At 42.2% G+C, this 27,030-nt stretch overlaps 5 protein-coding genes across 12 annotated transcripts; 2 read left to right on the top strand and 3 right to left on the bottom strand.

Annotated features, from left to right (window-relative positions):
- Positions 1-282: 282 nt before the first annotated feature.
- LOC106750142 (E3 ubiquitin-protein ligase RNF19A-like) lies at positions 283-15,878 on the bottom strand. Of its 5 annotated transcripts, none has more exons than XM_014630266.1 (14): positions 15,317-15,878; positions 13,324-13,389; positions 11,899-12,131; positions 11,670-11,812; positions 11,361-11,547; positions 9,748-10,059; positions 9,506-9,650; positions 9,276-9,412; positions 9,056-9,153; positions 2,732-2,930; positions 2,351-2,546; positions 1,809-1,974; positions 956-1,338; positions 283-877 (listed from the first exon to the last, which is right to left on the bottom strand). In XM_014630266.1, the coding sequence occupies exons 3-14, from the start codon at positions 12,059-12,061 to the stop codon at positions 640-642; spliced, it is 2,367 nt and encodes a 788-aa protein (XP_014485752.1). In that variant the 5' UTR covers positions 12,062-12,131; positions 13,324-13,389; positions 15,317-15,878; the 3' UTR covers positions 283-639. The 5 variants fall into 5 exon arrangements, with proteins under 5 accessions (XP_014485752.1, XP_014485750.1, XP_014485751.1 ...); XM_014630264.1 differs by lacking the exon at positions 15,317-15,878 and adding an exon at positions 14,841-15,307; XM_014630265.1 differs by lacking the exon at positions 15,317-15,878 and adding an exon at positions 14,907-15,307.
- On the top strand, positions 5,245-8,810 carry LOC106750145. 4 transcript variants are annotated; one of them, XM_014630273.1, is made up of 4 exons: positions 5,245-5,409; positions 5,773-6,440; positions 6,553-6,765; positions 6,921-8,810. In XM_014630273.1, the coding sequence occupies exons 2-4, from the start codon at positions 6,327-6,329 to the stop codon at positions 7,809-7,811; spliced, it is 1,218 nt and encodes a 405-aa protein (XP_014485759.1). In that variant the 5' UTR covers positions 5,245-5,409; positions 5,773-6,326; the 3' UTR covers positions 7,812-8,810. The 4 variants fall into 4 exon arrangements, with proteins under 4 accessions (XP_014485759.1, XP_014485757.1, XP_014485755.1 ...); XM_014630271.1 differs by having other exon boundaries at positions 5,247-5,409; positions 6,047-6,440; positions 6,837-8,810; XM_014630269.1 differs by having other exon boundaries at positions 5,247-5,409; positions 6,837-8,810.
- A 59-nt stretch (positions 15,879-15,937) lies between the features above and the next one.
- Positions 15,938-17,734, bottom strand: LOC106750146 (dihydroorotate dehydrogenase (quinone), mitochondrial). The gene is made up of 2 exons (XM_014630274.1): positions 17,140-17,734; positions 15,938-17,000 (listed from the first exon to the last, which is right to left on the bottom strand). The coding sequence occupies exons 1-2, from the start codon at positions 17,486-17,488 to the stop codon at positions 16,177-16,179; spliced, it is 1,173 nt and encodes a 390-aa protein (XP_014485760.1). The 5' UTR covers positions 17,489-17,734; the 3' UTR covers positions 15,938-16,176.
- A 49-nt stretch (positions 17,735-17,783) lies between these two features.
- LOC106750144 (kelch-like protein 5) lies at positions 17,784-23,974 on the top strand. Its single transcript, XM_014630268.1, has 10 exons — positions 17,784-19,135; positions 19,644-19,805; positions 19,971-20,284; positions 20,482-20,577; positions 20,644-20,833; positions 21,029-21,253; positions 21,339-21,501; positions 22,031-22,243; positions 22,461-22,632; positions 22,827-23,974. The coding sequence occupies exons 1-10, from the start codon at positions 18,910-18,912 to the stop codon at positions 22,908-22,910; spliced, it is 1,845 nt and encodes a 614-aa protein (XP_014485754.1). The 5' UTR covers positions 17,784-18,909; the 3' UTR covers positions 22,911-23,974.
- An 84-nt stretch (positions 23,975-24,058) lies between these two features.
- On the bottom strand, positions 24,059-26,700 carry LOC106750147 (protein phosphatase methylesterase 1). The gene is made up of 8 exons (XM_014630275.1): positions 26,408-26,700; positions 26,101-26,293; positions 25,827-25,936; positions 25,411-25,644; positions 25,114-25,179; positions 24,691-25,013; positions 24,479-24,611; positions 24,059-24,233 (listed from the first exon to the last, which is right to left on the bottom strand). Exons 1-8 carry the CDS (start codon positions 26,482-26,484, stop codon positions 24,215-24,217), a joined length of 1,155 nt encoding a protein of 384 aa, XP_014485761.1. The 5' UTR covers positions 26,485-26,700; the 3' UTR covers positions 24,059-24,214.
- Positions 26,701-27,030: the final 330 nt, after the last annotated feature.

Raw genomic sequence — 27,030 nt, 5'->3', positions numbered from 1 at the left:
CTTTCACTTTATTCTTTTTCTTAGCTCGTATTGTCCGCCTGTTCGTTACAAACCAGATACCGGCAATCGGGGAATAATTTTAATATAAATAATAGGATTATGTTCCATCTCGACTACATAATAACAATTGTAATTTATTCATTAAATATCGACGCGAAAACAATTTGGTATTCGACTTTCCTCTTCATTGTTTATAACGAATCGGGGGCCATATACTGTTTGTATGTCACGTATTGTGTATATGTATATATATACGTACGTATATACTTACATATATACTTACACACATACGTGCATATATGTATATAACACATGTATATATACATATACGGTACATATAGTCACATCGTATCATATATGCACGAGATCACAGCGCAAATGCACACAATCACTAGAATTACTCTTTGCGATATTTTTCTTATCTCTTTGTTATATTGTGTAGCATCCGAACTATGCGTATCGCGTGGTATATATGGGTTATGTACAGTTATTGTGCTCAACGTATTATTAACGCACATTTATGCAGTCCGTACATTTTATGCAATTTAATACATATATACACACTCAACACATGTATATACGCATCGTGACATATCTATACATACATCGAGACACCTATATGCTCAGTCTTAAACCTTCTTAGCGATGCAAACTTTCGTCCGTAGAATTTTGACCCTGGTCGCAAGGGGTGCAGATCCGATTGCCGGTGGCTTGTGATACGGCCGACGTCGGTTCCTCTATGACCGACAGCCGCTTCTCGCGATCCGTGGATATCGCCGAGGTGTGAAAGAACACGTTTCTCAACGTCGCGACGTTGATGCGCTCCCGCGTAGTATCGTCCACGGGGCTCTCGGCGTTCGACTCACCGTTTGGGCTCCTGTGCATATCACACAATAATAACGCAATCACAATGCAATTCGGTTAGTAATTCAATAAGTAAACCCGCGATTCGTACTTGGACGTCTTTTGGACATCCGTCTCTTGCTCCCAATCTTTATTGCGCTTACGGCCACCCGTCGAGCGACTGTTGATCGCGCAGCCTTCCAATTTGCCGCCCACGACTCTCTCTTGGTCCGCCTCGATCACGCTGACGTGATCGTCGAATCGTACCCGTTCCGAAACACCGTCCTCCCCGCTCACGATCCAGCTACTCGAATCGCTGCATTGCGGATCGAACGTCAGCTTGCGCCGGGCTCGTTTCGCCAAACCAGGCGCCATTTCTTCCAACGAGCTCAACGATGTCGCCTGACCGGCTGAGTCCATGTGGCCGCCATTAGCGGAGCTGGCTGGTTGCTCCCCTTCCGTACTTCTGCCACCGCTGATCGAACTGCTGTCCATCTGTACGGGGAGAAATCATGAAAAGGACGAAATTTATTTGTTTTCGAGCCGAATTTCACTCTAAATCACTGAACTATCGTGAAAATTACGACGCTCCTACCACACAAGTAGTGTACACGTTTCGTGTCCCTCCGAAAATGACAATTGCATTAGTTGTAAAATAGCAATAAAGTCGCGTCCACAACGTCAACACGCATTCAAATAGTGCTGAATAATTATTATCATAATTTCGCATTGTTTTTGGGTTTAACTATCATAAATATCTGCAACGTAAGTTTCTCAAATAAAAATATTTTTCTAAAATATTACGTGTTTTCTTTCGGTCCTAATTTTTACGAATGATTAATAAAATAATAACGTAGGTCACAGGATAGTTCAATAATCTAGGGTTAATATTCTTCTTGGTGATAAAAAGAACAACTAAGCAGCTTCCGCTTGACAATTTACCGCAAGAGCGAAAGAATGATCACCTTAAAATTAAGAACGGAACCGGCCAAAGCCCTCGTGGAAGCCGCGCCATCGTCTAAAGCGATAGAAGCGTTCACCGACTTTTCCGACAGGCTGGTAGCCGCGGACGCGGTCTCACTGCACAAACTAAAACGCTGCGTAGACGTAACGTCGGCTTGGACTTCCAACCTGTGCGTACAACATAATCAGATATATTATATGACGGCGTCAAAGAGAGGCAGCAAAGAAGAAGATATATCATCCGATTTAAGTATCGTCTACGAAGAGAATTTAAGACGCAAGTCTCAGTCCACGACAGATGTAGTAAGCTTTGAGTCGTGAGAAATTGACCAATCACAGTCGAATTATGCAAGAAAAATCAATTACGATCGGTCAGTTTCCCGCCGCTTTCAATTCTCATTGTAGACACCATTTAACACAGGCTGGATCTACAATAGAGTTTAAAGCCTTGAGAAATTGGCGAATCGATCGTTCCTCCCCATAACTCGACTGTGACCGGTCAGTTTCTTCAAGCACTTATTCCAGATTAGGTGCGAGGGAATACCTTTGACCTCCGGGCAGTACGCTGGAGGCTATGCTCCCCGCGAGGCTGGTGCCGGCTAGGGCCACGTTGCTGGCGCTCTCGCGATCATTCTCCCGGCCCAATTTCTCCAGCTGACTGCCGCTACCCAATGAGAGCGAGGCTTCCCCTATTGAAGGATTGCCGCCGCGGTGACTCGCGACGTCTATTGATGCCGCATCTGCAACATGCCGCACAGACTCACAATGGGCTCGAGATCGCGATGGCTGGATCCGACGCGGTGGGATGAATGGAATGAGTGTGACAGCGCGAATGCACACGCGAATGGAACTATCTGGATCGGGGCGAGACACGTAGTGTACACGACGTGACAATACGTGTGTGCGCGCGTGTGTGTGTGTTCACCTCCGGCGTTGCGCGCGCCCAAAGCGCCCATCAGCTCGTTCTCGTCGTCGAACTCGAAGCGCACGCCGGTGCCGTTCCTGGTGACGCCGCAGCCGCCGTTTCGGCACAGCGACACCGGAACCACGCCGTAGACGTAGAACAGTAATATGGGGACGCCGATCCCCACAGCCAACCCTGCCAGTACCGGTGATACCAGAACCTAGAACGGAAGTTCGCAACCTGTCAATGATGGAAAGCATCCGGTTTTCTCCGCACGCTTCGTCGGAGACACTTTCATCGACGTGTGCCGTTGCCCGGTAAAAACTTGTGATCAAACCGCCCACGGAGATGAGGTTATTAGCGTCTTAGCGCGATGCACGGGAGTGCTATAAATAACGAATGGTTAGACTGATCGAAGGCCACGGGTAGATCGGAGATGGACGTAAGAAGATTGCATCGCTGATAAAAATTCACCGAGTCACCCCTATTATTAGCGATAACGGGAAATAATCGAGGCCTGATCTCGTTCCGAAAGAACGTGATATTAGTATCAACGTCGCGGATCGCCGAGAGATAATCGGCGAAGTAACGACGTGTCTTAGTTAACTTCGTTTCGATAAGGCGATTCTCTTTACTTCGCGACGGAACTTGATTCGATCTTTTCCTTGATTCCTAACTCGATGTTTTTCAGACTTCAGACAATGTGGCAAATGTAGGCGAACTTTCGTCAATTATATTGATCATATATGTTATCATTGTTATTTATGTTATCACGTACGTCACATTCGCCCAACATAAGTGATCAATATAATGGCCAACGTTCACCTACGTTCAGCTACGTTCGCCTACGTTCACCTACGTTCGCCTACCTTTGCCACATAGTGTACAGCAAGCCTTGTCTCAATGACCAATGTTTCATGATTAATCATGACTAATCTTATTCGTGAGTAATAATATTCTCAAATTGACTCGGTTGCTCTGATAATGTTTCTACCGTCATGGTTGAAATTTAATCGACGATTAATTCAATGGAATTGACCAGCATCGGCGAATTAGCTGGATCGATCAGAGTGAGATCGGTCAATTCTGCGGAGTCAATCGACGGTACTTGGAGGCTTCTTTACAGCAACGTTGGGACCTCCACCGAAGAAAAAAAAGTTTTTCTTTTACATTATACATAGAGAAGATGTGACTTGTCCAACATTTTTCGAAGCGGGCTCCAAAATGAGAATTTAAGCTGTAAGCCTTGAGAAATTTGCCAGCTACAGTGTCGAATATGAGGAGAATAATGGGCTGTGATTGGTGAATTTCTTCAAGCATGGAGCTTAAATTCTCATTGCAGAGCCCGTTCAGTTGAGAGAAGAATGCAACATGATAGCCCCCGTCGGTTCGCGCGCAACTAGACACTTCGCTGGGGCACGCGGGAAAACCCGGCCGAGATCGAACACCGCGGATAGGGGATGCACATCGTGGATGGAGGAGAGATCCGGGAGGAAGGAAGGATATTGATCGGCAATGAGTACGCGCGCACGCTGATATCTCCGTGTTCCACCCTGCAGCAGTGTGGAAAGATCAAACCCCTCGCAGGCGTGCGCAGACCTCAGTAGCGTACGCACTGCGTCCTCTGTGTGTGTCTTACCGTCCCCTGGATCGAAAATTGCACCATTTTCACAGCACCTCACGCATGAGGTCGAAACCATTAGAGCCGTTATCGCGATAATTAGAGTTACTTACACGACTTGTGACTTTATTAGCACATAGAAAAACGCAAGCAAATTGACCGATCACCATCGTTTATTCTTCGACCCATACGTATGGTCGGTTGTAAAAAAAAAAGCTGCAACATTTTTTTTCCTTTTTAAGTTTTCGAACGCCATCGAATGTCCAATGGGAGAATTTCTTTTCTAGTAAGTTATTCTTTTAGGAGATACATGTATTTCTCATTTTCTGGATACGAGGATGCGCTGCGAAATTCATCGGGAAAAAATGTCGCAACCTTTTCGGTGACCGACCGTACATGCGTAAACATGAAGTCGCGTATCTTTCGATCTGGAGAAAACTTATATGATGCAACGTGTACGTGCTAACATACACAACAGTGTAACAAAGTATCGATATGACCTTTGCGGGTGAGAAACGGAGAAGAATTTCAAGAGAAGCTGTGCGAAACAGCAATCTCCGCAAGGCTCATGATTACACGCGAAAACGTGAAACTGAAGTAGCAAGCGCAAGTCGACCGATCACAGTCAATCGTTCCTTTTCGTCCAAGGACAACGATCGATTGATCGATTTTCTTACCGCTTGCGTTTTCACGTATCCCCTAAATCCCTCTTCGGCGCGTTTAAAACCGAAAGATCCTTAATGTGGAGTCCGACCGTATTTCACGTGTCATTAGCGCACAAATGCCAGCGAGGAGGTCACGTGGCTCCGTAAACACGCATTGTGTGTACAAACACAAGCCTGCCGAGGTCGGGTTGTGTGTTATCGCATGCGCGGCAAGCTCCTGATATGTTTCTCTCCCTGGAAACACCCCGCGGCCGAGCAGTGCGCCAAGTCGAGCGACAACATCCCGTCACGTCGGTCAGTGTTACTTGCGTAATCTCCACGCCGAACGATTGAGGATGCCGGCTCGCATAGGCGCACCCAGGTCGGCGGAGAAGTGAGGAAGTCGACGGTGCGCGCCGTAGGACGATCGAAGGGTAACCACTGCTCCTCTCCTGCTAGGATCGCGGAATATACGGCGGTGCAACTCCTTGATTTTTTTTTTTTGCCGATCCGAACGGAGGAGCGCGCGAGAACGAAGGAGTCGGAAATGGGAGGCGAAGCGAGGCGTGATTTACTTCCTTATCAAAGAGATGAATTGGGCTTCGTTAGATTCTAACTGTACTAAATGCGTATACCGACCGATCGGGAAGGGAAGAAGGCAGAGGATGCGAGAGAAAGATTCCGGACGTGTCGTGTACCGGAAGCTCCTTCATTGTGCGCACGCACCTTCGACACGGTTTAGAAAAGGAAGGCACAGGTCGGCATAACGCTTTTAGTTAAACCTTCCTGTGACGCAGGTTTCTCTCGAGGAGTTTCAGGGCGATGTAACTTCGCGTGTTGAAGCTATTATTACCGATCTCGGTGGCTTGCTCCGCTACCTGCGCGTGAGTTGAAAAGAGAGAAGCTGGTTAGGAGCCATCTCACCTTCGCTTGTTTCCCCACGCCAGTCCTTTGTCTCGCGCATGCGCGCCCCGTTTCGGCAAACAAGACGCAAAAGACGCCGACAGGGAGTCAGGCTGGTGTGCGCGCTGTATTGGGGCATCGATTTAGCGGGCCACTCACATAACGCAGGTTCGACGACGGCGACGGACGTGGCGACGGACGTGGCGCCGGGAAGAGGCAGCGGCACGTAACGAGACTCCATTATCAGCGACGGGCGATTTCACGCACGGCGGGACCGTCTCGCGCGTACGTGAGAAAGCGATCGGCTCGAAAGGCGCGTCCGTTGCGTCAGCGCTGTCGTTAGTTCGACGGCGCACTTCAGCGAGCAGTGAGAGTCGCCGGGCCAGTGGGAGCCTCAGGTGAGGAAAAGAAACGGTAGAAGAAGAAAAAGAGCAACCGAGGAAGAGTCATGTCCGATTTAGACGAGGAGACCGATACCTCGTGCGAGGAGGAGCAGGTCCCGGAGTGGGAATTCGGGAGGGAGTGGTTCGAGGGCATATTGAGCGAGTACTTTGCCGAACCGGTCAGTCTTGTTGAATTAATGAATGCGTATACGCGTTCGACCAAGATCGTAACACGTTTGATGTATTCGAATCTTGATTCTAACGGCGATCCCTCCACGACGATTCTTTTAGGTAAGGGTCACGAAGTTCGAGTTGGAACCCGAGACCATGAGCGAAGGTGCGCTGTGCTCCATCACTAAAATCGATGGCAAATTCTATTTCCGGAAGTGTCAGAGCAGGAGTGAGATACACGTAATCATAAAGGAGCTACCGAAAGATCCGTTCAGCCGTTTCTTCGTCACCGAGGGCCTATTCGATTTCCGAGAGATCAACTTTTACTCGAAGGTAAGAGATCGAACGATCGAGTCGGGATGATCGCCTCGAACGAATCTCCCGTTCGTGTTGGTCTGCTTCAGGTGCTGTCGGATCTGAACAAGTTCAGGAATGACCAGTTAATGAAGCTAGTAAGAGACGAGAGGGAACTCGAACTCATTCTGCAGATTCCGAGGTACTACCATTCTCAATATATCCCAGCGGGCGGGACCGACGACAATCCGGTGCCATCGAAATCGATGCTTTTGCTGCAAGATGTGCGTGACTCGACCGAATGCTTAGACAACAAGTTCTCCGAAGGGCTGACCCTATCTCAGACGAAGGCTGCATTAGAAACCATCGCCAACTTCCACGGTATCACATTGGCGATGAAAGTCGTGAAGAAGTTGTCTATGTTCGAGGAATACCCGTTCCTCTTCGAAACGGCCAAGGCGGCCGATTCGTATCAACAGTTGTTTGAGCGAGGCTTGCCGCTGCTGGCGCGCTTTCTAAAGTGCCGACCGGGGTTGCATCCGATCCTCAAGACTCTGCTGAGCCTACGACCCCGCACCAAAGACATCATCTCGTCCCTGCTCGCGCCGGAGGGCCCGATTGCGGTGATCACTCACACCGACTTCTGGTGCAACAATCTGGTCTTCAATGATAGATATCACTATTCCGAAAGACAGTTGAGCTGTTACGCCATCAACTGGCAGATGGTCACTTACAGCCGGCCGACCAATGACGTCGCACTGCTGATATTGAGCTCGGTGTCATCTACGTTGCGCCGCAAGAACATCAACCGCTTGTTAGACGCGTACTGGGCAAAGCTGACCTTCTCGAGCGGCTACCTCGGCGTGAACATTGAGAAGGACTTGGGATACACCCGGGAGGACTTCAACAAGGACTACAGGAGATCGCAGCTGTTGGCCCTCCTACTCTGTATCGGTTCTGTGGATATCGCGCTCGGTAATCCCAAAACCGAGCAACGGTTGATTGACGTTCTCGAAGATCTATACAAAGACGGCGTGTTGACGGACGAAGCCATCCTCGCGAGGAACGAGCCCGATGATCCTTAATCCGTCGCCGCCGCAACCAACGTTTCTACTTCCTGGGCTGTGACTCGGAGCGAGGATACGATCGCACGGAACGATTAGGCACTTTGACAGCCCATCCGTAGCTTAAAGCGATCTTCGTGTTTCCGATCGAGAAACAGGAAGTCGAAGCAGCAACGCGACACGAAACACGGGCGTTGAAGGAAATAGTTGCAAACGGAAAGAACAGAAACAAAGCACGGCTCACATCAGAAGAATATAGTGGACGTTAGAAATTTGTGTTACGCTCGGTCTCTTCACTATGTGACGGAAATGCTCTAGGCGAGGGGAAATCGATCGGAATCAGTATGCTTAAACACGACACGATTAGATGTCTCGGTTATACGTTAGCATAAGCTTTGACATCCCGTCGGATATTATTCCTTAAAGCTAGAACGACATTTTAATGACTACTCATGCAAGAATCACTCGCCGTCATGCGATGAAAGTCTCCGAAATAGGATCGAATCGGGAGGCACCGTTTTCTAAAAATAGTTACACGCAATAAAGAGATTGATTTTGATATCGACAGCCCACCGATCTTTCCAACGTGATCTCTGTCTTCAATTCGGTTCCTGCGCTCGGCAAGCAATTGCCGATGAACGTTCTTTAAACGCGCTGTGTGCCAAGTCATTAAAGATTTAGGCAGGTAGTTGTGATATACAATTGCTAGGATGGAATCAACTAGACATACGATTAATGTCATAGAACATGCATCGAAATTTCAAATATCTTCGAGATGTAATGCGAGATGTGTGGGTGTGTGTGTGTGTGTGTGTGTGAGTGAGAAACACGAAACAATTATGTTCCATCTGCCCGAATACGTCCCGTGATAAATTTTTTTCCGACAATTATTCCAGCAAACGCGCTGTTTTGTTAACGCTATATATACAAATATTGTATTATCCATGTTCTCTGTATAAACTATATGAATAAAATATACTTCGGTGTTATCACGAACAGTAAACGAAATGTTCACTTCGATCGATGCAAGAGTCATACATCTACCTCTGATCGTTCCTTCAGTCACAGCTGAAATTCGCGTTACCGTTCCGTATTTTTACCTGAGTTTTCCCGCGTGAAAACGTGAGACTTGAACGAAATATTCGACAAGCGACGGTCGTTAATTATGGGAGCATTGATGTCTGAGCGCACTCGTATTCATTAGTTAGTATCTCGCAAACATCGAAACGTTAAAATTTTACGTTAATGAAGAGCAATTAACTTACCGATGCAGTAACACCGCCAAGAATGAAAGCGTTCCTCTTGTGTTTGTTCGCTTTTTCGTACTTCGTGTACAACTTTTGTCCTACCCACACAGGTATACCTTGAACACGAAATGTACGAAGCACGTAGTTTCTCATCGCTATCATATTTCGATTTACTACGTATAATCTACGTTTCTACGTTATCTTCATAATATATTCGTTTCAAGATATTAGTACAAACCTATGATCATAGCAGGAAATGCTATACCAGCGACGAGACCGATTCCAACTGGAGCTCCTATCAGAGTTCCGAGTTGCCACAGAATCTTTTTCTTTCTGGACCATGGCTTTTTACCCCAAAAAGTGCAGCCAGAAGGACTGAAGATAGAGAGACACTTTCAAAAGTAACGCCCAACGCTTACGCACTATTCTTCGCGTTTGCGGCTTCATTCAAAAGGCGATTGAACATACCTAAGATAGTGAAGATCACTGATTTCTTTCATACAGAGCCAACAGAATTCTGCGCCACACACCGCACACGTCATATGGTTGCAACTTCCATCATCCATTTTGACGATCAGAACCTGACATCTCGGGCATGGCTTTATGTCGTCCCCTATGAACGGATTACGAATTATAAATATATAAGCGCAACGCAAGGTTATTGATCGATCGAACGAATATTACTCCGTAGGAATACAATTTTAACTCACTGTGCTGAGAATCGGTTTGACTAAAGCTCAGAGAGGAACTACGCTCGTAGTACTGAGAACGTTGCGCTCGAGCAGCGTCACACGTCTGATTCGGATGCCACTGTGCTTTACAGTGATAGCAAAAGTATGAGTCGCAACCTGGCCGCTCGCAACGTAATTTTGGACACGATGCACAGCCACTGGCGATTACAGCAAAACTGCAGTCAGGAGCGGGGCACCATCTCGCGTCAGGCTCTACGGCGAGCACTCTTCGAACCATAAAGTCTTCGTACTTCTCCAACTGTGTTTGGTCATTCAAGATCATGCGAATATCTGTACATATAAGCAAGTTGACGGAGAATCGTAAGAAACGAAAAGTCGCAAATTTTATGCTCAAGGCTCTCGTTTCTTCTCTGCGGCGATCTTGATTAATTACGTCAGAAGCAAAAAACAACGTATGCCTAAAATTCCTGCGGAATATATTAAATTAAAATGATATCCATAAAACGATACGAGTATGATTGAGCACATTTGTAAGATATCTTGAAAAATTTCCTTTTATTTCAGCAATTAGTAAACAGCTATAAAATTAACATGATGAAATTACACGTGAGACAAGATAGGCTGAAACGGAAAGTTGTGTGTCATGGTAATTTTACGATTATTTATTGATTATTAGAGCAAAAAAGAGTTTACGAGATATTTTACAAATTGTGTTCTCGGTTGATCACATGTGTCGTTTTATGGACCTATTAACACTTTGCAGTTCGCCGATGATACAACGTCGTCGTGCGAATTTCGACGCTGAGTCCGCTGACGATATATAACATTACGATGTGAAAACATTAATATATTAACGATATATAAATCTATGATTGAAAATACATATGAGGAGAAAAATAAGAGCAAAATGTGTTCGGTAACATTAGAAACAATTGTAAAAGTGAGGGAAGAGCCACAGTCAAACGTTATAAAGTGAAAAACAATTATGGATGACACATAATTGAAAGTACATGAAAAGTGCGCAAAAATATTAATTAATAGAACTATGTGTACTGGAGATTTTTTATCTCCAGTGATGTACAGGCGATATTATTGCATCTTTAGAAGGCACACAAATTTTTTTACAGTCAATTATAATAGATAATACTTTCAAAGTAAAGTCTATAGTCTATTACATGGAAATCTTAAAAAACGATATTTATAGTCTCAGAGGATCAATATGTCTACCTTTGACTTTTTCCAGTTAGAAAAAAAGGAACTATTATCTTCGACTGTCTGAAATAAATAAAAACGAGCGCAAAAGTTAAAATTCACTATATTCATTGGTAAGAAACAAGTCCAAGCTTTATGATCAAAACAGCTAATGGGCTTCGATTTTAATAAGTCCATTTATATCGGTATTTATTTGCAGTCGAAAAGGTGCAGCTGAGTATGAACTAAGTATGAACTATAAGCTCAGTTTACTGGAATCAAAGAGCACAATTACGAAGTGGGGACCGCAAGGTGTTATTTCAAAGTGTACTTCGGACATATGTTTCCCCGCTTCCAACGTCATCAAACAAGACGAATATAGCGAGAGACCAGGAGCTTCTGCACGCGAGATTTTGGACATAACGCTAGAATGCGCTTACCATTTGGATGTAATGGTTCATTACATTCGGGGCAAGCGATATTAACCCTGGACTCGGAGATTTCTACTTTCAGATACTGTTGAAAGCAATCGTAGCAACTACGATGATGGCAAGACTGGATAACAGGAAAGAATTCTGCCGGTAAGTCAGCCAAACACAATGGACATTCCATCGGTCCATCGTTACTCTGAAATAATAAACATGCATGTGCTTATCAATGATGACTCATCGTTAAGTAAATCCATCCGAAATTTTGCCTTTATTTCCGATATAATTACTACGTTATCGTTATTTCATTCAACGGATTACCTTTCCTGCAGAAAACAAGCCAGAGCCTTTGCTGGAAGCACGCTGAAGATCTATGTTATGGAATTGGAAATGGCTCGAACCGTTGCTCACTCTGGCTTCTCCTTTTTCAACATCCGTCACCCTTCCACCTGCTTGATCTTTAGCTGCAGAAATATTTTCTACATTGTAGAGAGCATCTCACAATCCAGTTTCCAGTCATTGTTACATTTTAGTAAAACTTGAAATTTACCTTTCGCATTCCTATTACTTGAACTGGGCGTCCTTACGATACGACGACCGATAAGCGGGCTGGAGTACAATAATCGGCGTAAGGAAAATCGAGGAAATAACCTCCGTGGACGTGGTGTCGCGCCGTTGCAACCACTAGCACCATTGTCGTTTTCTTTAAACATCCTGAGAGATACTGAGAAGTATTACACACTGCTACAGAGTCATATTCCTCGCCTTGAGCTCACAATGATTCTGCAAACGAATCAATTACAAGTAAATTAGAAACTTGGACATTTTCAGCATAATATATGATTTATTCATAACATCTATATGAGAATATCATACTTATATCATCATTATCAATCACTAGATTGTATATTCAAGAGTTCGACCAAAGATAGTGTTCCCAAAATTTTCCCCACTCGATTTTGTACTCAATTCTAGTATCAGATTAAAGTGCTCGTGAACCTGATTACGAATATATATGTCTTAAGATATAACCATTTACCATACCAGAGAAAATAAATTCCAAAAGTCTCAATCCTGACAAATAGCGATTATTTCATCTGACGGGATTGAAACTTTTGAAGTCCATTTCCTCTGGTACGGTAAATGGTTACACTTTATGGTTACACCTTATGACGTGTATATTTATAATCACGTTGGCGAGTACTTTAATCTGATATTAAAATTAAATGGGAAATGGGGGAAAAAATCGGAAATATCTTGGCCGCAATCTTTACAAGAAACCGATATATAGATTCTAAAATTTTGTGTGTGTGTGTGTGTATGTGTGTGTGTAAATTATAAAATTGATACAAGGTTTTTCATAAATGTAAAATTTATTGATTAAGATTTTCTTGAACTACTGCATCAGTTGGTATCCTGTCGCTTTACATAAACATTACATAAACTTGTAAATGAAGTTATACAACACGTAATATGTGTACAGAACATTTTATCAGTTAATTTAACAATAATAGATAAAAATAAATCTGACAGACTCGGAATTACACACGACTTGGAATAGCAACGTCATTTGTCATTCAATGACTCATTACAGAATTAAAGATTGACAAATGCAAATGCCGTTCAAGACACACAGAAGAAATTTTTAAGACTGTGTTTTATTTTTGAAAATGCCGAAGCGTTACGGAAATACAGCGAAACCTGTTGAGCCTTGAGCAGAAAAACGTGTGCAGATAAATTTGGACATATTGCGTCGTCTGAGGATACTTTCACTAACGAGAATTCCGAGACGGAATGCTAATATAATATAACGTGTAGACGAACGTAGACGAATAGATATGTAATGTAAAAATGCGCGACGCAGATAGCAAGAGTGATCCGTTTCGCAAAAGCGTGATTTTGAAGCAAACAATTTCGGAGCGAGAAGGACGGTTTTATTTTCATCACGGGATACACATAAATGTAAACGACTTGCCGTTCGTTATTCTTGGTCAATATCCTCCAAAACAGTTTCTTTCGCCAAAACGATTCGTGGCTTTCCCTAAGAGAAGAATAATAATACAGGCCACGATGGTCATCGGCGATTTCACCGCGTCTTTCACAGGACGCATGAATAATCAGTGTGTTGCAATTCTTGAAGTCATGTAACACGTGCGGATTTCGACACGCTCGATTCGCGACACGGAGAGAAAGAGAGGGAGAGAAAGAGATCGTATCTCTTTGCGACAGATAGACGGTACATATTTGCAAGAAATATATACCTGCTTGTTATCTCTTTGTGAAAATGCAAGATGCGCGATACATTGTTCCGTGATAAACAAATTGTTTAACGCGTACTGTTACATTGCATCAGACGACGATTACTGGCAAAATTAAGTATCTATTAGGAAAAAGTCTGTGTGAATATTACCAAAAAAATTTCTATTATCTGTTCATAACGTGTGATTTAATTCGCAGAGGGATTTTGCAACTTTTAAAGTGAAACGAAGAGATCTCTTGTTTCTGGATTCTCATAAAGGAAAAGTTGTCCCGAGGAAACAACAATTTTATTCCTTTACCTTTTGATAGTTCTTGTGTCATAAATAAATGAGTATTAACATATTGACCGTTATATTCAACCATTTCCAAGTAGCAGGTTACAGACGTTATAATGACATCTCTGTTGTCAACAAGTTGTCATCGAAACGTCATTTGACGTCACCCTACTTGGGTCCTTTGAATTTCCAGAGGCACGACAGGAATACTACTGTGTGAGACAACTCGTCACTTGTATAATCTGATTTATTTTAATTATATTACGTAATTTTTTATCTTCACATGCTTGCGATAATAAAAGTTGCCTCATGGAGTGGATAATAAGATATAGGGAAGATAGATGCCTGATTTCGGTTATCTAAATCGTACATATTATTTTTTTTCTGTAATCATCGAACGCAATCTAGTGGTAACCAGTAAACATCAGCTAACAGTAACGTCACATCAATATTTATAATTTCTTACTCAACAATGCAAATGCAATATAACATATATTATACATAACGGTCACATTGCAGAGCAGGGAATCACAACATTGTTATGTTCCTGCCAACTGACGTTTACTGGGGAACATATGAAACAAATAAGCAATAAAAAACCTAACCTGAGCTTTAACAAATTGCATTGTGTTTTCAGTGCGATATAAACACCTCGAAAATACTTTGAGTCGCGCGACTTTGGCAACTGCTTTCTCCTACACAACTCGCTGGACAGTCAACAGATTAATTAATACAGAGCCATTATTCTTGTCGGTCTATTATTAAACTAACGTTACGCATACTTCTCCGAGCATAGGAATCGGTCACGAGCATATATTTCCGCCAGATTAATAACATCAGATACCAGTGCAGCAAAACCTGTTGCACCTTTCTCGGCACGGAGAAGGCTCGGGAATATTAACGACGCGATCGCAACGAAATAAAATACAACTTGCATTCTTCGCTGATATTCACATACATCGCGTTTACGACTCGAGCGTGTCATCGTCCGTCGCAGGGGAGCGAGCGACCGTCAGATGCAGACCTTCGAGAGTCCACAATTCTCGAGATCTTATTCTCGTATCACAGACGTCGAACGATCTTGCCATCAATACATACTGCGTTGGAATGTTAGCATAACAGACAGTTTCGACGTGCCCGCTCCGACGTGATCCACGATCCGAGATTGTAAACAGCCGAAAAAGGTGCAGCACGTCGCAGAGTCTCTCTCTCTTTCTCTCTTTACGGCGTAGACGACGTAAAACGGAGCAGGAGACGCGACGAGCACTTTGCTGGGGGAGAGAACTGTTACGAGCGACGAGGCCACGCGTGGCCGTCGCGAGGTGTCGTGTGTCGATGACTGGCTACTCGCGGAGGTGCGAAAGAGTCGCGAGACGTGACTCGATCTCTCCCACGACGGGTGAACGCGGTCGATGCGAAGAGACTCTGTCCTACCTTTGCCGTGCACTGTCGGGCACCGTCGAATTAGTAATCCGTATCGCAGCTCGCCACGTGTTGCTCAGATTCGCCGCTAGATCGGCCGAATATCCGCGCAATTTGTTGGTTAAGGATGTTCACTTGACACAACAGCTGACTGCTTCCGCTTACGGTGTTATTACGGGAAGAGACCCCGAGACTGCCGTGGGTACATTCGACCTCGTGTACACCGTACAGAGTGAAGTCGGCCGGGAGCCCCTGGCGAATGGTCACGAGCGCTCGGAAGCGAGCTATCGAACGTGAATAATGGCCAACTTCGGGCGTGAATACGTACGCGAGTGCCGAGTGTGCAGAGACGCATGCAGCGTCGCCGCCGCGCGGCAACCGCAGCCGTTACAACCTGCGAAGTTCGAAGTGGCGCGAGCAACGTTCAATTCGTACGAAACGAACGAATTCCCATTCGTTTTAGAAACGTGACTTGTTGACTTACAAAACTTGCAGATTTATATTTCAATGCAAATGCGCGCATCACTAAATTCATAAAATCATATAACCCTCCAGGAACGATACAGGATATGATATCAAATAAAAAATGTCACATTGAATAATAAAACATATATATATTTGCTATTTGCAACATTAGCTAGCATTGTGATTTTTATTAGTGTATATATTAAAAGTAATATTAAGAATAATTTGGCACACGTACACAATTGTAACTTTAATAGAATTTAATGAAGTCTGCGACTTGTAACATATGTTGGTGCATGTTGTGTTGTAGCTTGAAAACAGATTCTACATAATGATACATTTGTATGTACATTACATAAAATTTAACATTATTCTCACGAAATCATGTGTAAAATTACGTGAATTATTTATCTACCTTTCGTATTTTTGCCGATTGCATCAGTGACGGAAGAAAGGCCATTGGTCTCAAGTATCTCACACAATTCAGTTTTGATCTTACCAACTATCGGCGGTCCATTGTATATGTAAGATGTATAAATCTGCACTAAAGAAGCACCGGCCCTTATTTTCTCATAAGCGTCAACGCCCGAGAAAATCCCGCCTACACCAATGATCGGGATATTACCACGTGTTCGTTTGTACATGTCAGAGATCATAGTGGTGGAAATATTAGTCAGAGGAGCACCGCTGAGGCCACCGTTCTCTTTCTTGTTGGGATTCGTCAGCTCCGGCCGTGTAGTTGTTGTATTGCACAAGATCAGACCATCGACCTTGGTTTTCTCATTTAAAACCACATCCGCCACATCTTGCCGTTCAGACTCTGACAAGTCTGGGGCCAACTTTAAGAGCAACGGCTGTCTACTACCCATCGACCGCCTCGCGCTGTTTACTCTGATTAATAAGTCTGCTAAATTCTTCTTGCTTTGTAAACATGTCACTTCCGGAGAATTAGGGCATGATACATTAATTACAAAATAATCTGCTACATCCATAAATCTCCTTATGCCATTGATGTAGTCTTGAACAGCATCTTTTGTATCCGTATTCTTCCCTAAGTTTACCCCAAGAATACCATTAAAATTCTGATTTTCTCTCAGTTTCTTCAGACGTTCCCATACAACATCATAACCATCGCTGTTAAATCCATATCGGTTCACAACCGCGTTATCTTCTGATAACCTGAAGACTCTGGGCTTTGGGTTACCAGGTTGAGGTTTCGGTGTCACGGATCCTGCAAAATATGAGATGTTTTACTATGAAGGAATGAGGTATTTCCATCCAGCAAGCAATCCGGCACGAAAACAAACATCGTGTGCTACTGGCTTAAGTTATAGTATATGTATCTATTATACAAATTGTACAATATATACCTATTTCTACAAAGCTAAAACCAATGTCGTGCAATCCTTCCACTGCTTCTCCTTGTTTGTCGAATCCCGCAGCCATACCAACTGGATTTTTGAATTGCAGGTTCCACACACTTGTTCGCAGTGACTTGGAATCTTCTACCTTCTGCTTTGCCACAAGACCCCACTTCAGAATTGTCACTGCAAGATTGTGGGCAGTTTCTGGATCTATTAGCTGAACCAGAGGTATAATTGCGTCTCTGTAAAATTTCTCATTGCCCTGAAAGATTGAGACACCACCAAACAGAGCAACAGCACTGCTTGTCACAGTGAGAAACGATTTAAACTTCGCCTTGTTATCCAATCGTTGCATTTTAATTACAGCTTACTCCAAGTTACCATAAATTATTTCAGGCTATCGGTATGTAAATACACACATATCCAAGTATATATTTCATTGAAACGCTTATGCCATGCGCTTACAATAGGTTAAGTTAGTTCAGGTTCCTTCACCTTTACCGACGTTGACAAAAAAATCGTACAATAATAACTTTCTTTTTTTTTCCATTAAATCGCGATCACATTCGACCTTGTATACACCGTACAGCGTGAAGTCGGCCGGGATCCCCTGGCGAACGGTCATAATGCTCAAGCGCTCGGAAGCGAGCTATCGAACATGAACAACGGCTAACTTCGGGCGTGAAGACGTACGCGAGAGCCGAATATATCGAGTGAGACGCACGCAGCGTCGCCGTCGTGCGACGACCCCAGCCGTTACAGCCTGCGAAGTTCGAAATGACGCGAGCAACGTGTAAATTCGTCCGATCGAATTCCCGACGTTGCAATTTCCGACACAGCTCGGTCGGGACTGAGGGTGACGATTTCTCGCCGAAACCCTGGCTCTTAAAAATGACTTTTTGCACTTCCACGCAAGATATTTTTAAACTGGAAAAACTATCGTAACTATTCATACGTAATATTCTCATTACTGTGATATTATCATGAAAATTAAAACATGCTCGCGTTCGTCAGAAAACACTCAGATTTTAATCGGGAAGGAGAGAGAAAGGTATATTTTCACACGAAACTTATCAGCATACGCTGTTTCGCAGTTGTAGCGGACTGTGCGATTCCATTCTGACTACTTCCACTTGAGATTCCAGCTCATATTCCGAACGCGCTTATGATAATATTAGCATGTTACCAGCTGCTTGCGCGAAGAGCCGGAAGAGTAAAGTGGCGGTAGTAAAGTAGCAGCAGCGGTAAAGAGAGTCGACGTGAACGCGGTACTGAGACTCGCGCAGTCGGGCGATCAAGCTTCCCTGTAATATTGAAGAATCATGCCGTCTCGCTCGCGCCCTTCAAATGCCACGGTTCAATCGAATCATTTCACGAAGGAACGAGAGCGAGAGGATCGGCGGCGCTCTCGTAAAATCCGGGCCCAGTCGGTGCACCATTTAACACGCCCCCTCCTGCGTATACATCTTCGTGCATGCACACACCGTGCACGCAGGCCTGGGGCTCTTTGTTTATTCCATGTGGTGACGTACGCGTACGTCTGTGTATGTACGTACGAGCGACGCATCGCGAGAGAACGCGAGAGAGCCGCTCGATGCGATCGAATGCGCGGCGGCAGTCGGTGCCGAGTGCGCTGACCCGTGCGGAACGGAAAGAGCGATGGTCGTTGACCGCAGCTGAGCGCGATCCATTGTTTACCTCGGCCCGACGCATCCCCGGAGCTTCCTCGCGAATAAACCGGATCCTCCGTGCCGAGCGTGATTACAACGGTCGAGCATGTCATCGTCGTCGCCGTCCTCGTCGTCGAAAGCAGCGGCGGGATGCGCTCCCGCGAACAAAGGCGAGCAGCAGGAGTTCGCCTTGGACAAAGACGCCAGCGAGCACAGCATCTCCAGCATGATCTCGTGCGTGTCGGTCTCGCCGAAGCACGCAGAGAACAGCCTGCGAGTCATGGAGAGCTACCTGCACAAGCAGCAGCTGACAGACGTCACGTTGATCGCGGGTGAGCGGAAAACCGTCCCGGTGACACCTCCGTCGCGTCCGTCGGTGATGTGGGGGCTGATGATTAATCGAATGCGTCGGTTGAGAATATCGTTGCTGCTCGGAATTGTTGATTGATGAATGATTCAAGATGTCAAGGCTTCCTTCCTTTTTTCCTTGTCATTGTTGTTGAAAATCGTTATTGGGATCTCCTATTAGTGAATAATTTTATGCCGTTACACTCGCAGTGATTATAGTAAATAATGAAAGATGTGAGAAGGCATTGTTAATTTATACACAATAATTTCAACTGACGTTGAAGTAACATTCTCATTGTTTTGGGCTGTGAATATTTCAACTTTCAACATAGAATAATGTACATGGATTGAATATATTCTATGTTAGAAGTTTCAATCTTCGTATTTAAAGAGGGAAACAATCAGAATATCTAGATTTAAGTAGCCTGGCATTGGCACTTTTACCTTAAAATACCCTGGTCCTTTGTATCTGATGACTTGTATTCGTCATAGGAAATAGACGCTTCCCGGCTCATCGATTGGTGCTCAGCGCTGGATCTGAATACTTTGCTGCCATGTTCACAAGTTCTCTGCGAGAGGCGGCGCAGGAGGAAATAGAATTAATGGATATAGATGGAGATGCATTATGGGCTTTGGTTCTTTATTGTTACACAGGTAATTCTATTTGCAATGTCTGACTCGGAGCATTTGACTTTTGGAATGGAAGGATAAGATTAAGGATATTAATAATATCAATCATACATATTTGGTTATCATATATGTTAATCAAACATATTTGGTCCTTGATAATGGTTTACATGTTTACATGTATGCTTACAGGTTGCATAGAATTACAAGAAGACAGTGTAGAGACCCTCCTCGCAACCGCATGCTTGCTGCAATTGAATCCAGTTATCAAAGCGTGCTGCCAATTTCTCGTTAAGCAACTTCACCCGAGCAACTGCCTGGGCATACGGATGTTTGCGGATACTCAGGGTTGTACAGAATTATTTGAGCACGCGCACGCATACACGACCAAGCATTTCATGGAAGTCACAAGAAACCAAGAGTTCTTACTTTTATCCGCCAATGAGGTTACAAAACTACTTGAATCCGAGGATCTCAACGTCCCGTCGGAAGAAACTATCTTCCATGTAAGAACTTGATTGCACACTGTGTGAATTTCTTATATATAACTTTGCAAATACAGGACCTAGATATACAAGATCTTTGTAAATGCAAGATCAGGAATAGTCAAAAATAGCGTACCTGTGAAATTAATGAATTTATATAAAATATTTGCCCGCAATCTTTTTGAGGCAATTTTACACAAGAACGTTGTTATTTTTAGGCACTTATGACTTGGCTGGAACACGATCCAGAGAACAGGAGCAAAGACGCCAGTAAATTACTAGGTCTAGTCAAATTACCATTACTGTCACCTGCGGTGAGTTCATTAACAGCACAATTTAGAATCGTATTAATAATTGGATCAACTAACAAATTAAAACAGTTTATAGCTGACAATATCGAGAGCAACGACATGTTCAAGGACCAAAAGATAGCGCAGGAATTATTAATGGAAGCATTGAAATATCATTTGTTACCTGAGCGAAGAGCCTTGCTTCAATCAGGAAGGACGAAACCAAGGAAAGCCACCGTGGGTACGTTGTTATCTGTTGGAGGAATGGATGCTACTAAAGGTAATGTTTTTTTAATATCTACGAAATGTTGTTTCAATGCTGGTGATTTAAAATCCCGACTGATGTAAAGAAAACGACGTGATATCAATATGAGAAATCAGTATTAATATGTATAAAACGTACCTGAGAATGAGCCGGAAATGTCAGTTGTTATTTTCCTTCTTAGTAGTAAAATATGCTTTATCAAATTTCCAGGTGCCACGTCTATAGATGCATTTTCATTGCGTGACAACGCCTGGACGTTTTTGGCTACCATGAGCGGCAAAAGATTGCAATTCGGTGCGGTGATAGTCGATAAGAAAGTAATTGTCGCAGGTGGCAGGGATGGTTTAAAAACACTGAATACGGTGGAATGCTTTGATTTCTCCACCTTTCTGTGGAGCACTTTACCAGCCATGAATGTTCACCGTCATGGGTTAGGTATGTGATAATAAATAATAAATTAATTAATGCGAGGTCCATCCTAATTTTTCGATAAATACAACATTCGTTAAAAAAATTACAGGAGTGGCAGTGTTAGGTGGACCCTTGTACGCTGTTGGTGGGCATGACGGTTGGAGTTTCCTCGATACGGTTGAGAGATGGGATCCAGCGGCGCGTCAGTGGAGCTCGGTATGTTCTATGTCCATACAAAGATCTACGGTCGGCGTGGCTGCATTAAATGATAAGTAAGTGTACTGATTTAAAGCATGGTTGGGCAATTTATAGTTAACAAACTTATAATTGATGGTCAATGTTATATATGAGGATCTATTTAAAATCTATGCATATTTCAAGGTTGCCACGGAAAATGAATTCTGAAATTCCCGGATTTTTCCATGTTTTCCAGACGACGGTGAAACATTTTCCATGAACAATGTGTAATGTTAAACTTTAACATTTAGAGATAAGGATTGCAGGAAAAGTAGCTTATATTATTAGAAGAATAATACAAACTTAAAAGTTTAGTGATACAATATAACCTCGAATGCCGACAAAAAATTAATGAATATTAGAAAAAGGGATACAGTTGGAAGCATTTAAGGAAATTGTGAGCAAAGTTTAAGATTCTAGGTTTTTTGTATCTTTCTCTGGTCTTCCCAGGTTTTCCCCGATATTTCTCATTTCCATGATTTTCCCCGGTTTTCCAGGTCTGTGGCAACTTGATATTTAATTCATGGATGAAGAAATGTTATCGATTTCTTTTTTATTTTATAGGTTGTACGCTGTAGGAGGGAGGGACATCAGCTCCTGTTTAAACACCGTGGAGTGTTACGATCCGCACACTAACAAGTGGACACCGTGCGCAGCTATGTCGAAAAGGCGAGGCGGTGTTGGTGTGGGAGTTCTGAATGGTTGCCTGTATGCAGTCGGTGGCCACGATGCCCCAGCCAGTAATCCCAATGCTAGCAGATACGATTGCGTGGAAAGGTGAGGTCGTATGCGTCTATTGCGTCATACAATAAATAAATTGTTACTTTTTAATGTAGATTAAGTTTTGATCCCTCTCTATAATCATATCGAAGAAGAATATCAAAAGAATTTTTTCTCACACTACACGTTGAAACAAATATGTTCCCTTGAATTTCATCAATTTATATGAAACGCAAGTGTATCGGTATAGTCACAAGCATAACGTGATTGATAGATACGACCCTAAAACTGACACGTGGACTATGGTCGCGCCAATGAGCGTGGCCCGGGACGCAGTCGGTGTTTGTGTGCTAGGTGATAGACTCATGGCTGTGGGAGGATACGACGGTCAACAGTATTTAACGCTGGTAGAAGCTTACGATCCACACCTCAACGAGTGGGAACCTGTAAGTGTCGGTACAGTTCAATGCTCGGAATTGGTTGTCCTTGAAGTGATTTTTGGGCATCGTTTGCTCTCGACGATGTACCGTTCCAAAATTGCTTCAAAAAGGCGAGCGAGTCCGCACGTATTGCTGTGATTCAGTAGAAGAGTAATTTTTAAAATGTGTAAAAAATTTACAAGATGTGTTTGTATTTGAAGGTTGCTCCTCTCAGAGCTGGCCGCGCAGGACCCTGTGTCGTCGTAAAAGATTTAGCCCGTGGCACTTCGGCAACTTCTTATTAAATAGTTCGTAATCTGTCTTATCTTCCTTATATAATTTGCGTACTTCAGGAAGTATATAACGATCTATTCTCTTTTCCTATTTTTCTTGTGATATTTGCATGCACATTAAATGAAATGCAGTGTTACTTTTTTTCTGAGAAATAATATTAGGTAACACTTGATCCGTAAATAAGTATTAAATTCCTCCCTGATATATGAGTAATTTTTATAGAATTTTTACAAGTTTTCGTATTGATATTGGCAAACAGTATTTTCGCTGCGAATATGTACACATGATATTGCGATTTTATATAAACATTCAATCTAATGAATAATTGTGTTAAGGCCCCTGTGTCCTCACTTTGGCTGTCCTCGTTTGATAACATCAGAAGCGAGAAATCGCGTACCAAAATATATTAGGGCATATGTGAAAATAAAAGAGTATATGCATAAAATAGCACTCGTGATGGATTCAACATACTTGTAAGAATGTCCGAACGCTTTCCTTTTAATCTGAACAATTAACAAATAGCCGAAAATTAGTGTGACATACAACTTATATTGTTAGCCTATTTTTGCTCATGATTTTTGTTAATTTTATAGCGATTCATTGATTGATCAGGTTAAAGGAAAGTATCCGGACATTTCTACAAGTGTGCTAAATCTGTCACGAATGCCATTTTATGCACATCCTTTTATTTCCACGTATGCTATGATATATTTTGACATACGATTTTTCGTTTCTGACGTCATCAAATAAGGATAGTCAAAGTGAAGACACAGAAGTCTTTATAAAGATGGTTGTGGCAGTTTGTATTTAGATATCATATCATATTGTCATATTAACTTAGAACATGTAAGAATTTGTTAGTAGAATTTGTATATACAAGCATTCATGGTTTCTTCATAAAAAGAGGAGACGCAGTTTCTCCATATTTAAAATTTCTCCGCATTTCTCTGTGGTTTGCAATAAATTATTAACTTTTTCTACAAATCAGCGATAGGGAATAAGTGTTAAGTGTAAAAATCGAAAAATAAGTTTTGTAGATATAGAAATATTTCTCTTAATAAAATGTTCATGTTAAATTATAATAATATCGATTAAGATGTAAAAGTCAAAGTTTTGACGAGCTTCTATTTAGCGAAAAAGAAGGAAGTGTAAGAACAAATTATTTTTCTCACCAAGATAAATGTCTTTATTTACACATGTACGGTATATGTCTCTATATTTTATGAGTGTATCTCCTTGAAATAAATAAAATAATTATATCGCTAATTAAAAGAAATCCCCCACATTGTTCAATAGGTTTACATTGAAAGTTTTCTTAGCAAGCTGGGAAAGTCCTGAAAAAATCAATTACAATCAATTAAATATTTTTTGCAAAATCGGTGACACAAAATTACTAAAATTACAAGGGAGAAATGCAAGCAGTATTCCCACTATCTTGTCCTCCCGATATAAAAAAGTATAAATAATTATACAGTTGAGACATAAATAACTTGTGACGCAGGTAGCAAATATTTATTTATGCGGAGGGTAGAAATCGATTAATTATTTACTGGATGAGTTAAATGAAAATGAAAATTACCGTGGAAAATCCGATGCCGGCTCCGCGAACTTGTGCCTAACCATAAATGTAGCAATGGCTTCCGCTACTTTGTCCGGGACATCTTCGTGAACAGCGTGTCCGCACGCGGGCAATACTTGCATTTGAAATTTACCTGTGTTTTTTTATAGATAAATAATCTGTTAGAAGATATTATAGAAGCAACGTACTGCACAATTTCGAAAATCGTGTACCTTGCATCTGTCCTACGGTGAGCTCGCGATCTAATCTATCAACTCCTGCTAATAGCAACATTTTCGGTGCCGAGACATTCAAGAATGCCGTCGACAGTCCTTTAAACCAGCCGAACCAATGCTGCTCTGTTTTTGCCAAATCTATTCTCCATACGTACTTCCTATTGACAGGGACAGTAGGAGACACAGGTGGTGGCATGCTGGACGAATCTTCCTCTTGGATAGTATCATCTCGCGGTATGACTGGTTCTGGATTAGATTCAGACGTGTATTGGGTTGACAATGTGTCAATATCATGAGTTGCTAATTTGCTAGTTTCAATGCTGAAAATGGCACGTGTGTCGTATAACTCGACATTCATATTTCTAATATTTATCATTAACATGAAATATATATTAGCCTAAGGACTAAGAACTCACTAACTTCTTTATCTGCCCAGGAACCGAGACTTTTGCGGACTGTATGTTACGAATCTGACCACTGCGCACACTGAAATGTAATTCATAAAAAAATTTACTTTTTCACATTTGACTTTATCTTATAACAATAGTTCATTGAACATTAGAGGGAGAGAAAGCTGAATTTTAATTATATGGGCAAACTAATAATTTTTTTTTAATAAAGAACAAATTTCAGATATATATTAATATATTGATGTATGAAAAGAAACTTAAGCATATATTCGATAAAGAAGGAATTAGCTAATTAATAAATACCAACCACCATTCTATAGCTTGTGATATGGTGCTAAAACTGGATGGACGAGATCTTAAAAAACTTTGCATCGAAGCTAACGCATCCATCGCTGTGCCCTCTACAACATCTATAACTCCTAATCCTTGTAAATTTGGAATTAGTTGAGCTGCTCTCACAGCTACTGCTCCACCCATGCTGTGACCAACGAGAATAATCGGTGCTTCAGGTTCAACTACTTCTATAACAGCTGCAACATCCCTAAATGAAAGATATTTTAATACATATTGTTAAATATGGTAAACTTCTCCTAACATATATTAATAAAGGATTCTTGTTTAATATTCCTGTGTGTGAATATTGTAAGCTTCTTTTTTATTTGAAGGGATGGGAAGTAAAAAAAGATGTACTTAAAGTAATCGATAAAAGTATAGCTCACTCACGATGCTAAAGTATCCACAGACAAATCTTCATCATTTGTAGTATAAGTATCTCCATGACCTCTAAGATCAATTGCCATTATTCTACATAATACCATTGTCATAATTGATTTCTACAATTCATAATATATATTAATCTTATTGTGTATACGACATGTCCCTAGCACTTTATTTTTTCCTCTAATACTTATATTTCATATTATTTACTCATAGAGAATGAATAAATTATTTCAATGATTTATTTCAAATATTTATTTCATTTATTTCAAATATTTACTGTAAGTTCTGCCCAAGTTAAGCCACTATAACCACCACCGTGTAATAAAACTAGCAAAGGCCCTTCAGTGCCTTTGATATAAACATGAAAAGTATTCTGTCCCACTAATACATCCTTGGAATAATCAAAGTACGGATTCCATTGCACTGGATCGTAGTCTCTCTTTCGTTGAGCTCCCTTCAACTTGTTAATCCTTAGGGATAAGAAAACACTCTGTATGTATCAAATTAATCCATAGCAATTTAAAACACTCGCTCTACCCAATTTGAGATTTAACCCGTTTCTGCGTGAAATCACGAACACAAACCTGGAATTTAATGCCGGAAAATTGACGGCCGATGGTGGCAGTCTGGATTTCAAAATTGACTTTTGCAGAGCGGACATGTTAATTGTATTACAGACTTCTATAATGAGACTTCTCGAGAACGATGCTCGCGCTTATATTTAATTGCAGTCACATATGCAAGTCAAACACTCAGCACTATAATTATAAAGTCAAAAAAGTGAGGACTGGAAAAAAAACGCGATAAACACATATGACGTTGACGAACGTCACAGCGTATTTTTCAGTACACGGGATTCACACAGAATTATGCCTGTATCACACTAGCGGTTGTCGATTGTGTCTGCGTAGCGTCTCTTGACCAATCAAATTGCCAGTGGTTCCTTTCTGATTGGTCGAGAGATAAACGTAGACTCGGGCGCAGGCGCGGACACAATCGCTAATGTGATATGGACATAAGTGTGGTGACGACTAATAACGGAACTTTGAAAGTAAAGGAGAGTTTTCAGAAATAACGGGCTTAATTATTTCTTAGATCCCTTATCTCCTGAAAGAAGAAAAAACAGGTCTGCTAATCTGCAAATCTGATACAGATCCCTTATTTCTTGATTATAATTCTTAATCTTGATTTATATTTGTGTAGATCA

The sequence above is a fragment of the Dinoponera quadriceps genome, unplaced genomic scaffold (genome assembly GCF_001313825.1).
Source record: "Dinoponera quadriceps isolate SergipeBrazil2010 unplaced genomic scaffold, ASM131382v1 scaffold4585, whole genome shotgun sequence".
Taxonomy (NCBI): domain Eukaryota; kingdom Metazoa; phylum Arthropoda; class Insecta; order Hymenoptera; family Formicidae; genus Dinoponera; species Dinoponera quadriceps.
This window is presented reverse-complemented; position numbering and strand designations above follow the sequence as displayed.

Coding starts and splice junctions, on each gene's coding strand:
- LOC106750145 (XM_014630271.1), top strand. CDS start 6,327: ATGTCCGATTTAGACGAGGAGACCGATACCTCGTGCGAGGAGGAGCAG. Junction 6,441..6,552: donor GCGAGTACTTTGCCGAACCG/GTCAGTCTTGTT, acceptor CGATTCTTTTAG/GTAAGGGTCACGAAGTTCGA. Junction 6,766..6,836: donor AGATCAACTTTTACTCGAAG/GTAAGAGATCGA, acceptor GGTCTGCTTCAG/GTGCTGTCGGATCTGAACAA.
- LOC106750142 (XM_014630266.1), bottom strand. CDS start 12,061: ATGTTTAAAGAAAACGACAATGGTGCTAGTGGTTGCAACGGCGCGACA. Junction 2,547..2,731: donor GGGCGCGCGCAACGCCGGAG/GTGAACACACAC, acceptor GGCATGTTGCAG/ATGCGGCATCAATAGACGTC. Junction 1,975..2,350: donor GTACTGCCCGGAGGTCAAAG/GTATTCCCTCGC, acceptor TTGTACGCACAG/GTTGGAAGTCCAAGCCGACG.
- LOC106750146 (XM_014630274.1), bottom strand. CDS start 17,488: ATGCAACGATTGGATAACAAGGCGAAGTTTAAATCGTTTCTCACTGTG. Junction 17,001..17,139: donor TTTTAGCTTTGTAGAAATAG/GTATATATTGTA, acceptor CATATTTTGCAG/GATCCGTGACACCGAAACCT.
- LOC106750144 (XM_014630268.1), top strand. CDS start 18,910: ATGTCATCGTCGTCGCCGTCCTCGTCGTCGAAAGCAGCGGCGGGATGC. Junction 19,136..19,643: donor AGACGTCACGTTGATCGCGG/GTGAGCGGAAAA, acceptor TATTCGTCATAG/GAAATAGACGCTTCCCGGCT. Junction 19,806..19,970: donor GGTTCTTTATTGTTACACAG/GTAATTCTATTT, acceptor GTATGCTTACAG/GTTGCATAGAATTACAAGAA.
- LOC106750147 (XM_014630275.1), bottom strand. CDS start 26,484: ATGTCCGCTCTGCAAAAGTCAATTTTGAAATCCAGACTGCCACCATCG. Junction 26,294..26,407: donor TTTCCGGCATTAAATTCCAG/GTTTGTGTTCGT, acceptor CTTATCCCTAAG/GATTAACAAGTTGAAGGGAG. Junction 25,645..25,826: donor TCTGTGGATACTTTAGCATC/GTGAGTGAGCTA, acceptor TCTTTCATTTAG/GGATGTTGCAGCTGTTATAG.